General features: G+C 40.9%; 1 protein-coding gene across 2 annotated transcripts in view; it reads right to left on the reverse strand.

The window, feature by feature from the left end:
- Positions 1 to 582: 582 nt before the first annotated feature.
- snx27b (sorting nexin 27b) overlaps positions 583 to 15,187 on the reverse strand; it is a 59,656-nt gene continuing 45,051 nt past the window's right edge. Inside the window, exons 9-13 of one of the 2 annotated variants that reach the window (XM_062990999.1) lie at positions 13,354 to 13,503; positions 11,089 to 11,217; positions 8,172 to 8,231; positions 8,037 to 8,085; positions 583 to 6,247 (exon numbers count right to left, since the gene is read on the reverse strand). In XM_062990999.1, coding sequence (XP_062847069.1) covers positions 6,180 to 6,247; positions 8,037 to 8,085; positions 8,172 to 8,231; positions 11,089 to 11,217; positions 13,354 to 13,503 — 456 coding nt within the window. In that variant the 3' untranslated portion in view covers positions 583 to 6,179. Of the gene's footprint in view, positions 6,248 to 8,022; positions 8,086 to 8,171; positions 8,232 to 11,088; positions 11,218 to 13,353; positions 13,504 to 15,187 lie in introns of both variants that reach the window. The other variant, XM_062991000.1, reaches the window with a different exon arrangement.

Genomic DNA, 15,187 nt, shown 5'->3' on the forward strand with positions numbered 1-15,187 from the left:
TACAATCATGATGTACCAATTGAGCAGACTATTTAGTACAGTAGTATGTGGTTTGGGACAGAGCATCTTTTTTAATCAATCATTCATGGACCTGACTGACAACTCTCTGTCTTCCGCTGCTGAGAAATACCAGATTGCATCCGAGAAGAGCACGTCGCTGTACACACCTCTTCCAACACGTGCACAGCCCTCCTCTTCCCGCCCATGCATTCTGCACAGGCGTCTCTTCCGCCAATCAGGGTCCTTACACAGCGTATGAAGATCCGGTGGACAATTAGTATCTGCTGCAGGCACTGCCAATTATGCCCGCTAGATGGCGCCCAGCCGACCGGTGGCAACACCGAGGTTTCACAACTCACATTTGACCCAGAATAGTACTCACAGCCTTGCACCTGTCTGTTAAAAAATCCTACAAAACAATCCTTAGGCTTTGGCAGCCTGCTGGGATGGAAGTGTAAATGGATAAAAAAAATTACACTACTAAAATGGTCTTAACAAAAACTCTCCCCCACCCACCTAAATTGCCTATATGACTAGGCACTGATGGTATGAGAACATGGCCAACATGCAACGTCAAACGAGTAATTCCACTGTCCATTTAAGTAATAGAAGCAGGTTACATGCACACACTACACAACAAAAGAAAAATACAATGCAGCAGTGAGATGTCATGTGACAATAACAGTGCAAAACACAAGTGGGCTCACAAACTCAGCGCTTATGCGCCTGCGCTAAAGCAAACTGATAAAAAAAAGGCACGAATGGCAGTGATTGAGGCAACAGAACCACTAATGATGTGTAAATAAAAACATCAGTAGAAAAACTACATACTAAATGAATGAGGAAAAAGCAACATCATTATTTAACACAACATAACAATCAGGGAACAAAGAGGTTTGCTCAACTTTTTTCTGAGAACTAAGGAAAGCAAAAGCTTTTTGGTTCCTAGTTTATATTAGGGATGGGCATGTGTACTTCAAGTACTTGATTACTTGTGCTGTTGATCGGTCATATGGAGTGAAGTACGAGAGTTCTTCAAAAAGTTTCCGCACTTTTAAAAACAAATTACATCACTCTACATAGTCACCTTCCGATGCATTTTTCCCAGCATCGTGCCATTACCAAAACATGTTTTTGGTTAAGTGTGTAGCTACTAATGCACTGCTGCTCTCACATCATCACATGAAAATCTTCTTCCCTTTAAAGCTTCTTTGAGCGTCCAATAACGTGGACATCAGATGACGCTAAATCCAGACTATAATAAGCTCTCTTCGAGTCTCTCAGACAGGACCAATTACTGCTCCTCCCACCCTCACTGGTTCCAATGAAAATATAAAAGTGCGGAAACTTTTTGAAGATCCCTCGTATAATTTATGTTTTGTTTTACATTGGGTTAGTAATTATGACACTGTGAAATCAAAAAGCATTCAGATCCCTTGACTTTTTGTGCACCTCTTTATATTGTGGATTTGATTTTGATTGCCATTTTTACCCATCAATTTACATTTGATTTCCCATAATAATGAAGTAAGAATGTTTTTTAGAATGTATCACATCCTTGAGATGTGTCTAGAACACAAGTGGACTCCACCTGTAATTTGAAATGACTGGACACAGTTTGAAAAGGCACTCGCCTGGGTATACAAGGGCTGACAATTTACAATGCCTTGTCAGGACAAAAACCAAGCCATGTCCAAGAACTGTCTACGGATCTTTAGAATCAAACTTGAGCAAGGCAGGAATCAAGGCTATAAAAACAGCACACATAAAATACCACATTGGTGCCAATTCATCTGAAATAGAAGATTAGAACCTGGAATCTTCCTAAAATTGAAGAGTCAACTGAATGACTAGATGAGTCTTGGTATTGCAGGTAAGAAAGCTCACATTAGAAGAGCTCCAGAAGTCCTATGCAGAGATGGACAAATATTCAACAGAGAATCTGTAAGATAGACAAGTGGCTCTGCAGCCATCCATAAATCAGGTTTTGATAGCAAACAGAAAGCCAACACAAGCCACTGTTGAGTATAAGGCATATAACCACTTGTAGGACTCTGGGAACAAAAACAGTTCTCTTTGGACAGAACAGCAAGCACAATGTCTAGTGAAAACAGGGCACTACTTATCACCCTGCTAATACAATTCCTACGGTGAAAGTAGTGGTGGCAGAATCATGCTATAAGGGGGGCTTTCTCAGAAACAGGGACTAAAATACTGATAACAATTGAGGGACAGATGAAAACCTCCTTCAGAGCTCATAAACTTTTAGACTAGAGCAACAATTCACTTTTTAATCTGACAATGACCCAACTGTGGAGTGGTTTAGATGCATTCTCTGCATGTCCTTCAGTGGTCCATCGAAGCCCAGAGTTAAAACCCATTAAACATCTGTGGAGAGACCTAAAAATGGCACATCACAAACATTGAATACCATATTGAATATTTCGCTTTGTTAATATGGGTTATTAAGTGTAGACTGATAGGTAAAAATTGCAATGGTAGATAAAATCTGTACATGTAATAAACATAGACATCTGTAGCTCAGCAGTTAAGGTACTGGACTGGTAATTGTAAAGTCGCTGGTTCAAGACCAATCTCTGCTAGTTTGCTAGGTCCGTAATCCTCAATGCTTGGATTAAAAACAGTCATAACTGGAAGCCCCTAATAGTGTTTTTTTCTACCAATTTAGCATAGCTGGGGACCCCAAACGGCATCCAAGGTGGGTGTATATTCGCCTGACACACACTTCCTCTAACGTGTGCACAGTTCACCAATCCCTTCTTATTCTCCCATACTTCGGTGGATCTGTGCGTGAGGGCGGCACTCTGCACTCCTCCACTTTCTGTACAGGCGCCCAGGAAACCAAGGCCCTTATACAGAGTGTCCCTTACACAGCGTTAATAATCCCACACCTTAGTCTGGTCTTTCCTAATCAGCAGACTGGAGGTCAATTTTGTCTGCTGCAGGCATTAGCTAACTGTGCCTGCTAGATGGTGTCCAGCCGACTGGTAGCAGAGCCGAGATTCGAACTTGTGAGCTCAGAATCTCGGTGCTGGTGTGCTAGCGGATAACAGATTATCCCTTACCCATATAAAATGCCTACAATTCCACTGTCCATTTACTTAACAGAGGCAGGTTACATGCACACACTAAACTTTAATCTAAAAAAGGAAACTAAAATGCAGCAGTGATGTCATGTGACTTAGTTTCCAATTACTACAAACGTCCATATTTGTGTTTTGCAACTGGAAGTCGCGTTGGATAAAAGCGTCTGCTAAATGCTGTAAAGTTGAATGAACATCTGTGCATTGTCTGAAGTGCAGATGTCCACACTAGATTAGAAATCAACTTTTCAATAGTATAAAAAAGAAAGTAAAAAATGGGCCTGTGACCTGTGGACCTGGTACAATTCCACTCATAAAAGACATGCCTTAGATTTACTTCTCAACCAGCTTCTAGCAAAACACCACTTTGACATCTGCCAGTTTAAATGCCGGGACACACGAAAGGAACTTATTTTTGTATCCACAAAATGCACTGATGAGCCAAAACATTAGAACCACACCCCAAAAATGACATTGCATATCATGTAGTTCACGTGTGGAATGCAGCAGACTAAACACCAGAGTTGATTTAATAAGGGCCAAATCATTATAACCAGAAGACTAGGTTGAAGTATCTGACAGGCAGCTATGGTGAGTAGCCACTGTAAGTCTTCTAAGGTTGTTGGCTGGCCAAGACTCGGCAATGCCAGAGGACATGAAGGCTATGGCATCTGATACGGACCAAAGAAAGGCTACTGTGGCTCAAATTGCAGATCATTTTAATGAGGTGAATGTGTCACGGCACAGTGCATCAAATCCTTCCGTGTATGTGGCTGTGTAGTCTCAGGCCAGTCAAACTGCACCCATAGTGGGCACGCACTCACGGACGATTTGGCACTGTAGGACAATCCACAGACTGCTGGAAATGTCCTGGTACCAGATACAACCGGACTAGTTCAGATGTCGTGTGGGGTCAGTGTCTTGGTGGGTCAGAGTCGTTTTGGCTCATCAGTGTACAGCCAAGTATTCCAGTACTTGATCCATCGAAAAGAACGAAATGCCCATCCCTAGGTTATATTGATGATCCACGTTGTGCAAATTATAATTACAGGCATTCACAGCAATGAAATCCATCGATGGGGTTGGACAGGAAATGTCATATCTAATCCAATACAAATCCTTTGCCAGTATCAGATTTGGAACGGATCCATGTCACCGAGTAAAGCTACACCCTGCTTACTTACAGAATGTTAGTTAAAATAGCAGATAAAAAACAAACATGTCGCATGGGCCTTTAATACTCCAAGGATTAAAGCTGCAGTATGTAACTTTTGCTTGCTAAAACTGTCAAATCTGTAGCATTAGCATTATGCTTTTAACCATACATTTATTTTATTTGTTATTATTTTGTTTATGCATTTTCTCCCCTTTTTCTCCAGACTTTTAGCGTATCCTCTACTGATGTTGATCTCCACCCTGGTTAAGGAGAGCCGAGACTGACACACGCCCCCTCCGACACGTGTGCAGTAGCCGCCTACATCTTTTAACCTGCACGAGGCGAGTTTATATAGCTTTGTGCACGGAGAGCCACAGCCTGATCAACGCATTTTCCCTCGTCTCTGTGCAGACGGCATCAAGCAGCCAGCAGAAGTCGTAACTGCATCAGTTATGAGGTTCCGTCCTAGAACAACAGACAATTGTTGTTCATGTAGGCACCCAGTCTGCCGGATGGCAGAGCCGAGTTTCTAACTGATATCAGCTCTGGTGTGTTAGTGTGTTTTTACTGCTGCAGCACCTGAGCACCCCAAATGACATTTATCGTAAAGCATTTAAAAAGCGATAAGACCGTTTAAATCTTTAAATCTGATGGAATCTGATATAAATTCACATTATGACCAACGACAGAACTGGTTTGTGTTGTGTTCACCCCTAAGGGCTGGTCCTTTGATGCCACAAAGTAAATTCAATATAAAAAACACTAAAATTGTTGCTTAGTTTTACAATATATGGGTGACAAGTTTGCTATCTGACAACGAGGCACAGACAACAACGTCAAAAAATGTTTATAATTGTATATGTCAGATTTGAATTAAACCCAAGGTATGGCTAAAAGTTAAGACATGACTACATAACAGCACTGCAATGGCTACTTGACTACTTTATGTCTTTAAAAGTGGGGCGTGAATCGCTGTTGATGTAGCCTCAGAACTGAAGCAAAACTCAAAATAATAGATCGGTCTCAAACCAAATACTACTAAAACTGGTTACCTCAACTATTCAGGCATCCTGTTTAGTGTGCAGAATGCTGCTTGGAACACTCTGAGTCTATTAGGAGCACCAGCCATTTGTCTAAACTTAAAGTTACATACCACAGCTTTAAATGCAACCATAAAACCAACATTTCAGTTTCAGGTCCCCAGATCATGCTGGATCTCCAATTTCTCCCATTTTTCTTCCTTCATAGTTGAAGATCATTAGTTCTGGCTCATCTGCTCTGCTTGTCTGGGTGGTCAGTGGAGTCCTAATATATCCACACCCATGAACGTCACTGTGGTTTTTCCCTCCTTCGCACCAGTCATTTGTCTCATACACTCTGAGGGAACGTCTGGCCTCATGTCAGATGATGCACATGTCAGTGTGTTAGTGTCAGGATGAAAGAATTGACACTCGTGGGGGGTCAAATCTTCAGGTAGTGGTAAAACCGAGCAATGTAGAAATGCTGCTGGCCTTCCTTTACATGCAAGTCACCAGGACCGATCACAGTGCCGGAGCCAGGAGTGACCGTTTTACAGGACAGTCGTTGGGTCGCTTCCTTCCTGGAGTGTTAATCAGAGCCTTGTCAAGCAAAATGTGACTGTAGAAACATTCTGCGTTCAATACAATGATTGGTATGAGTTCGAACTCGAGTGAAGAGCTGATGGGATTTGAAGGACTTTGTTCTCCTTTTTAATTTCTATTATTGTTTTGTAAGTCAGAAAAAGGATGACGTGTGTATGTGTGTGTGTGTGTGTCTGTGTAGAATTTTGCGATACACAGCAACTCCATTCTGTTCTGTTCGAACCGCTTTAGGTCCTGTTATGAGTGCACGAGCGTGTACGTATGAGTAGGTGTGTGTGTTTGGGTGTGGTTGTGTGTTCAGGGGGTGACGATCTCCTGTCTCAGGTTCCTCCATCCCTTCTGTGTCTCAACAGCTGGAAGATATTCTGCAAGAGGAAACACACCAGACATGTCAGACCTTGGCTACCCTCCAGACGAGGTAAGAAGTAAACAGTTTGTGGCAACAGTTCATGCCTACAGCACAGAAGTGTGCAATTTGGAACACAACTGTATCAACTTCCAAGTGTCGGTTAGAAAGCACTTTGTAGTTCTACAATTACCGACTGTAGTCCATCTGTTTCTCTGCATGCTTTGTTAGCCCCCTTTCATACTGTTCTTCAATGGTCAGGACCCCCACAGGACCACTACAGAGCAGGTATTATTTGGGTGGTGGATCATTCTCAGCACTGCAGTGACACTGACATGGTGGTGGTGTGTTGTGCTGGTATGATTGGATAAGACACAACAGTGCTTCTGGAGTTTTTAAACACCTCACTGTCACTGCTGGACTGAGAATAGTCCACCAACCAAAAATATCCAGCCAACAGTGCCCCATGGGCAGCGTCCTGTGACCTCTGATGAAGGTCTAGAAGATGACCAACTCAAACAGCAGCAATAGATGAGCGATCGTCTCTGACTTTACATCTACAAGGTGAACCAACTAGGTAGGAGTGTCTAATAGAGTGGACAGTGAGTGGACACGGTACTTAAAAACTCCAGCAGCGCTGCTGTGTCTGATCCACTCATACCAGCACAACACACACTAACACACCACCACCATGTCAGTGTCACTGCAGTGCTGAGAATCATCCACCACCTAAATAATACCTGCTCTGTGGTGGTCCTGTGGGGGTCCTGACCATTGAAGAACAGGGTGAAAGTGGGTTAAAAAGGTATGTAAAGAAACAGATGGACTACAGTTAGTAATTGTAGAACTATAATGTGCTGTATATGGTAAGTGAAGCTGATAAAATGGACAGTGAGTGTAGAAACAAGGAGGTGGTTTTAATGTATGGCTGATCAGTGTATATGGATTTGTCCATAATATTAACAATAATAAAATCTTAAAGTAAAAGCTCCGTTCAAGAAGCTCAAGCACACCGTACAACTACAGGCCTAAAATCAATCAAAATAAATACATAAAATTAATAAAAAATAAAAACAGAAAACAATCAATTTAAAATAAAGGGAAATAAGCAAATTAAAATTAATTATTAGGAAAAACAGTAAGAAAAAAAAGGGTCTTTGGCTGTTTTTTTTTTTTTTTTTTTTTTTTTATTTACGCATTTTCTTCCTTTTTCTCACGATTAAGTGTAGTCCTTACACTAACCAGGGTCCTTGCAGACACTGTGCCCAACTTTGTCTGCTGCAGGCACTTCCAATTGTGCCCACTAGATGGAGCCCAGCTGACAGGTAGCAGAGCAGAGATTCAAACCAGAGTGTTCAGAATCTCGGCACTGGTGTGCTAATGAAATGACTGACAAGCACGCCCAAAAATGCAGTGGTAAAGAGTTCCAAAGTTTGGGCCCTGCAACACTAAAAGCTCTATTACCGACAGTGTGTAACCTAGAAGGAGGGACAGAAAGGACATGGGATTTAGAAGACTGGAGAGTGCTAAGCCAACAAATCAATGAGATAAGGGGGAGTCAGACCATAGAAAGATTTGAATACCAGAAGAAGGATTTTCTACTGGATGCAAAAATGAATTGGAGTAATAAGATTTCTGAATTTGTGTTCACAGTCAACATTGCAATATACTGTATCTCAATAATATTCAGATGTAAACACACACACAAACACAAACACAAACACACACACAAACACACACACACACAGACACACACAAGATTAATAGCAAAAATACAGGCAGGCTAAGCCTTACCTTACTACACATACCATCTTTACTGCAGTTCTTATTGTCCTTATCCATCACCTCCTCTTCAACCTGGAACCGCAACACAATGTATTACTGCACACGTAATAAAAGTAAATTGGCAGTAAATAGTGCCAACATAAAATGATTCAACTTACCTCTTTTCTCCATTTAAGTTCACAGAAGACTCGCTCGAAGCACTCGTGCATGTAGTTAAACTGAAGATTAGAAAAGACGTTATTATATTCATTTCAAGAACCACATGTGTCAGGAAGTGTTAATCATGTGATCTAATAATCTGATCATGAAGATTATTCTTCTGGTTACACTATATGGCCGAAAGTATTTGGACACCTGACCATGACCGTGTTGGACATCCAATTTCAAAAACATAAAAAAAAAAGCTACTCACAAGACTTTTAAGTAGGTCTGTGGGAATTTGTGCCCATTTAGTCATAAGGGCATTTGTATGACGAGGCAATGATGTTAGTCAAGAAAGCCTCAATTTATTTTCCAGTTCTTTCCAAAGCTGTTGTAGCCTAGCAGTTAAGATTAGGGATGCACCACAATACAGTTAATAACCGATTCAAAAATTCCACTATTCAAATCGATTTGACATGTAAAATGAATCGATATTCACTTTAAACAGCAGAGGGCACTGGTGCTATTCACCTCGCCTGGTTGACGTCACTGGCGGTATATGCCTGGTTGCCAAATTTGGGGTTTTTCAGCCAAATTCAGCATAGTTTGTACCTACCTCAGAAATAAAAGCGCATTCATTATTTAGATAAATAAAAGATAATCACAAATACAATCTTTTATTTTCTTTTTTAAGAGAAATAATAAAAGGAAACTTTGTCATAATTTGTCTTCAATTTCAGTTTTAGAAAATCGGGAAAAAAAATCGTATCGTGAATCCAGTATCGTAAATCACATCGCATCGTGGGTAGAGTGTATTGTTACATCCCTAGTTAAGATACTTAAATAATAATCAGAAGGTCGCTGGTTCAAGCCCCACCACTGCCATGTTGCTGCTGTTGAGCCCTCGAGCAAGGCCCTTAACCCTTAATTGCTCAGACTGTATTCTGTGATAGTACTGCAAGTCGCTTTGGATAAAGGCGTCTGCTAAATGCCAAAAATGTAAATGTAATGTTTAGTGGGGCTGAGGTCAGGGCTCTGTGCAGGACACTGGAGTTTCTTTAAACCAAGCTTTACTAATGTCTTTATAGACCTTACTTTGTGCACAGGGACACAATCATGCTGGAACTGGAAAAGGAAACTGTTGCTGCAAAGTTGGAAGCATATCATTTCATTTATTTGTATAATTGACTTATAACACCTGTAAGCAATAGTGTTGTTGTGTCTGAAACACATGAATACAATAATTAAAAGGGGTGTCCTAATAATTTTGTTCATATAGTGTATCTGATTATTTCAGGTATAATGTAAACAGCAACTCTCCTAATTATTCATAGTGTTTCAGCCACACCCATTGCTAAGGTGTAAATGTATACAATCAATTCTATGAAATACATAATGTCTTAATATGCCCTTGTTTAACATCACTGCTGGAATCTCAGTTTGAATCAATAGTGGCCTCTCGAGGTCAAGACACTTGATCTAGAGAGCTTAGCCTGTCTCAGAGAAGATGATGCAGGTGTATCTACATGATAAGCATTTTGTGCTTCGCAGGACACATACTGTCGCTTACCACAGCATATTAATCTTTCACACAATATGCGGCAAAAGTAATTCCTGCTGGCTATGCCACTTAGTGTCAAGCTTGAAAACAATCCACAATACAGACTGACAGTATTGACAGTTTATTCACATGCAGTCTGGTATAAAACATGCATTTTAGTTTATACAAGAGAGCTCAGCAGTGTCGACATTTGGAGATGTGAGACGATTGCAAGCCCAGAGAAAGAATAAAGTGGCCTCATGAAACCTTATTGTTTCATTAATAGAAGGGTGAATTAAATCAAATCAAAGAGCTACGAAGCTATGGCAAGCAATTCCAGGCTTAGTAAACATGCTATCTAAAATGCAAACCCAATCTACACATTTCACAGCTCACTAGTCACTGAGCTGTATTTTTCCCCTCACAATGCCGTGCTAGATTTAAGCTTGAATAAAAACAGTTCAGGGGTTTGTGAAACACTGAGAATACGTCTGCACGTCACCCCTATCTTCATCATTCAGTGACGCCACTTTAAAGCAGTTAAAACAAAGCTGTAAATGTGCATGGAGCACAACGCTCAAGGTAGTGCAGCAGCAAGGAGGACGGCACCGCATCACTCCACAGGAAAGAGTGGCACAGATGGCACAAATCAGGCCCTTTTGTTCGTCAGTGCCTGAACTTACAAATGCTGTTTTTACCAAATTAATTGAAAAAGCCTATCTAGAAGAGTTGGGCATGTGTATGAAGAGTATGATTAAACTATATAATAAGGACACTATCATAAATAACTGCTAATCACGCAGTGCAGGTATCAAATGAATTAAAGATACACTATATGGCCAAAAGTAAGTAGACACATGACTAAAACCATGGCCAATAAAGTACACAGACGAGTCACATTATTATGACCACCAGCTAATATCCAGAGTAACCGGTGTGTGCAGCACGAACAGTAGCTAGACGGGCTGGGAGTGACTCAATAAGGTCCTGGTAGGTTGTCACAGACATCTGTCACTGCCAAGCAGTGCATCCCACAGCTGCTGGAGGGTGCTTGAAGAATGAGGTGGGCCCACAGATGCTCAACTGAGTTAAAGTCTGGAGAATTAGGGGGCCAGGGTAGTAGTTGGTCATGCTCTTCCAACCAATGTCAGATATTTCGAGCCGTGTGACGTGTCACATTGTCTTGCTGGAAGATCACATCCGCCCCAGGGAAGACAATTTTACCCATGGTACTTTTACCCATGACAGCAACCATGGATATACTGTATGTGCACCTGTTAGCAATGGTGAGATAAGAGGGGTGTGTACATACTTTTGGCTATATAGTGTACTTTATCAGGTTTCTTGGGTATGGAAAGACACTCAGTTTGGTTGAGTGAGAATGTGACACTTACATATGGAGTAAAGATCTTGACCCAGCGTGGCTTCTTCTCGCCTCGCGCATACTCAAAGCAGAAAGCCATACCCTCCTCGTCTGTGTCCCATCTCTGCATCTCGGCCCAATCGAACGCGATCACCTGATTCTGGGTGGGTGCAAAGAACAGGAGTGGTTAATAAACATCAAGATCTGTTTGATGCAATTTTTCAGATTTCATCCACATTACATTTCTTTCAATTCATGGTCTATTTAATTTAAAGACTTTTATACATGATTAATATGCTGCACTGTAGTACTTGGCACTGTTTGAAGGAGTGTAAAGGCTAAATAATAGGTTTGGGTCAATGTGTATTGAAGCATACACTGATAAGCCAAAACATTAGGACCACCCATCAAAAATGTGCATGGCAAAGGATATTAAATAACAGTTGGGCATGGGATGGTCAGGGATATATGAAATGTCAGAGTAATGGTAGTTACATGTTGAATGCAGCAGATATGATGAGCTACTTTGATTAGGGCAAAATCATTAAAGCCAGATGACTGGGTTGAGGTATCTTCGAAACAGCACGGGGTGCTCACAGGCAGCCGTGGTGAGTACCTACACATAGGGGCAGCACGGTGGCTAAGTGGGTAGCACTGTCGCTTCACAGCAAGAAGGTCCTGGGTCCGTCATGCATCCTTTCTCGTTATAACGACATCTTTTCTCGTTATAACGACATAGGAAGGACATAGAAAGGATGTCGTTATAACGAGAAAAGGATGTTTAAATCTTGTATGATTCGATGAATTAATGTCAAACAATTTTTACACAAACACATCAATGTTTCTCACCTACTACACAAACCTTATTTTTTTAAATAACATAGTATTTATTTTACATTATATTTAAATAAAAATCAATAAATCTGTAATAAATTTATTTGAAAAATACAAATTATATTTCCAAAAATACAAATCATACAAGATTTAAATGGATTTATTTGTCTGTATAAGTGCAGAGTAAATGTTTCTCAGTTAGTTTTATGACGGTCCCTAACTCATTAGATGAAGTGGGAGCTTGATAAACGGTTTCATTAAAACCTTTCTTTACATAAATAGACGTAATCTTAAAATTAACATAAAATTGTTTTTGTAGTATGTTCACTATTTTTATTTGTGTAAGAAATCATAAAATAAGAAGGTCTTAGGTGTTTTTTCAAGCACTTATTTAGATCGGAATGCCGAATGTCAGACAAATGTTGAATATTAAACTAAGTTTAGACATTGTTGCTCCTAAAGGAGAATCTTGATCGGCACAACAAGCTGCAAGGTTACACAAGCTACAGCATCATAAATAAATAAATAAATACTTGGAAGTCCATGTCTTCGTAAAAACACACTTGCACACACGCACGAACGTACAAATTTAAGTAAACTGAAAAAATAACAGTCCCTTTAAAATAAAAAAAACAATGTTATTGTATTACATGTATGATGTACACTTATTTACATCTGATTTCTAACTACCACTGACCTCATGCGGGCCAGTCAGAGACACCCAAGCCGGCGGCCGTCCAATGCCCAGGCATGTGTTAGTGCGTATCAGTGGTGTGTTGGTTTGTTTATTAGGATTTTAATGTCATGTTTTACACTTTGGTTACATTCATGACAGGAACGGTAGTTACTCATTACACAAGGTTCATCAGTTCACACAAGGTTATATCGAACACAGTCATGGACAATTTTGTATCTTCAATTCACCTCACTTGCATGTCTTTGGACTGTGGGAGGAAACCGGAGTTCCTGGAGGAAACCCACAGGGAGAACAAGCAAACTCCACACAGAAAGGACTCGGACCGCCCCACCTGGGGATCGAACCCTTCGAAGACCTTCTTGCAGTGAGGCGACAGTGCTACCCACTTAGCCACCGTGCCACCCCAAATTCAGGTAAACTGAAGAAAAAAAAAAAGTCCCTTTAAAATAAAAAACAATTTTATTGTACTACCTGTATGATGTACTCTTATTTCCGTCTTATTTCTAATTACCACTGACCTTACGCGGGCCGGTCAGAGACACCCAACAGGTCGGATGTGGCCCAGGGGCCGTACAATGCCCAGGTGTGTGTTAGTATGTATTAGTGGTGTGCTGGTGTGTGTAGGTGGTGTGTCTTTGTGTGTCTGTGCAGTGACTCAGGACCAGTCGGATGAGGGGACTGGTGTCTTTGCTCAACTCTTTGTGTTTTAGGGCTTTATAATAATAAGATTATAAGACCCCCTCACTGTATTTCTAACTTTCTCACCTCTAAGGTGCCTTCCTCTGTGCAAGCGTGTAGTTTGAAGTGGTGGATGCTGATGGCTGTGATGACCTGGCCTTTCCGGCGTGAGTCACAAGCGCAGTGAGGGAAGATGATCTCATTGTAGCCCTCGCATGTCCTCACCATACTCAGATACTACGGACAGAGAGAGAGAGAGTTTTTTCCTTTTATTGCCTTATAATCACCTCTAGCAGAACTGGATAAATGTGTCTTACAAAGCTACTGTAACTTTAAATAATGATCAAGCTGTCACACTGTCAAACTGCATCCTGTGTGCTTAATAGTGTGTAACTATACCATCAATATTGCACTAAACATATTACTTATCACAGCTGTGTGTGGTTTGAAATGCAGCCTATTTTAGTTACTGCAGAGGTTGATCCTGCCCTGGTAGGACATTGTTCCCAATTTGAATTGGAACATGGATAATAAAGAAGGCTTACTTGACCAACATCAGTGCCTCACACACTCACTCACTCACTCACTCACTTTCTTAACCGCTTATCCAGTTAGGGCCATGGGGGAGGCACACAGTAACACCCTGGACAGAGCACCAGTCCATCGCAGGGCTGACACAAATACACACACACATACACACACCCATTCACCTATAGCGCAATTCGATGTCTCCAATGAACATGACTGCATGTTTTTGGACTGTGGGAGGAAACCGGAGCTCCCGGAGGAAACCCACGCAGACATGGGAAGAACATGCAAACTCAGCACAGAAAGGACCCGGACCGCCCCGCCTGGGGATCGAACCCAGGACCTTCTTGCTGTGAGGCGACAGTGCTACCCACCACGCCCCAACATCAGTGCCTGTATCTTACAAATGCTTTTTTTTAATTCTTAACCAAATCTGTACAAATTCCCACAGACACATTCCATGATTCAGCGTAAAGCCTTTTTAAAGGAGTGAAGGCTATTATACCTATAATAGGTTTTATCCTTCTCTTCACTGTAACTCCCTACACTGCCCTCTAGTGGACAATAACGTTATGACCTTTTAATTTCATGGATGCTTAACGTTTGTGAATTAAAGTATATTTAAAATGTACAGATTAATCTCTACTTAAAACACAATATAGAACTATGATTGCTTAAAAGGTAAAGCATAATAGCTTGGTGTCATTCACAGGTGCAAGCTTGCCTCTCTAAATACCAGGAATCAACCAGATCCTCTGTGCCACAAACTTCTGTTTTACCAGGTATGTTGTTACTCCACTTATCAATGTGATTTACTTCTGATTCGCTTACAAATGACTTTTTATGACTCCAATAAACACCTGTGAGATAAGCTGAACTATTGAGCACAAGCTATACTTTATCTACTAAATGAGCACTAATTTACAAAAACACACCCCAAAATCTTAAGTGAAACTTTGTTTTGGAATGGGATGTCAATGCTTATTGTGAGGTGTCCACAATCTTTTGGCCATATAATGTATAGAAATGTCTATATAAAGCCATTATGGGAAAGCTTTTTAAAGTAGCTTGATGTAGACATAGTAATTCTAATCAACAATAAGGTTTGAGAGGACTTTGGTATGGCACGTGGTTTTGGCACACTTTCACCTTCATGAAGTGTTTAGAAAGCACATATGGCTAATTCCATGACATGCACCTGCTTCTATTTTTTAAAAGGTCTATTAACAGTATGCAAGAAGGCATTTATTCACTGTGCCAATCCAGGGTTCAATTTCTACATAAGTGGTTTGTTGTTACATAAATGCCTAGTTCACACTACAAGATTTTTGCCCTGATTTTTGCTCGGTGACTGGTCGGTGCTAGATTGGCTAGAACTTGGCGTTCGCTCTCA

The sequence above is a fragment of the Trichomycterus rosablanca genome, chromosome 3 (genome assembly GCF_030014385.1).
Source record: "Trichomycterus rosablanca isolate fTriRos1 chromosome 3, fTriRos1.hap1, whole genome shotgun sequence".
NCBI classification, from domain to species: Eukaryota; Metazoa; Chordata; class Actinopteri; order Siluriformes; family Trichomycteridae; genus Trichomycterus; species Trichomycterus rosablanca.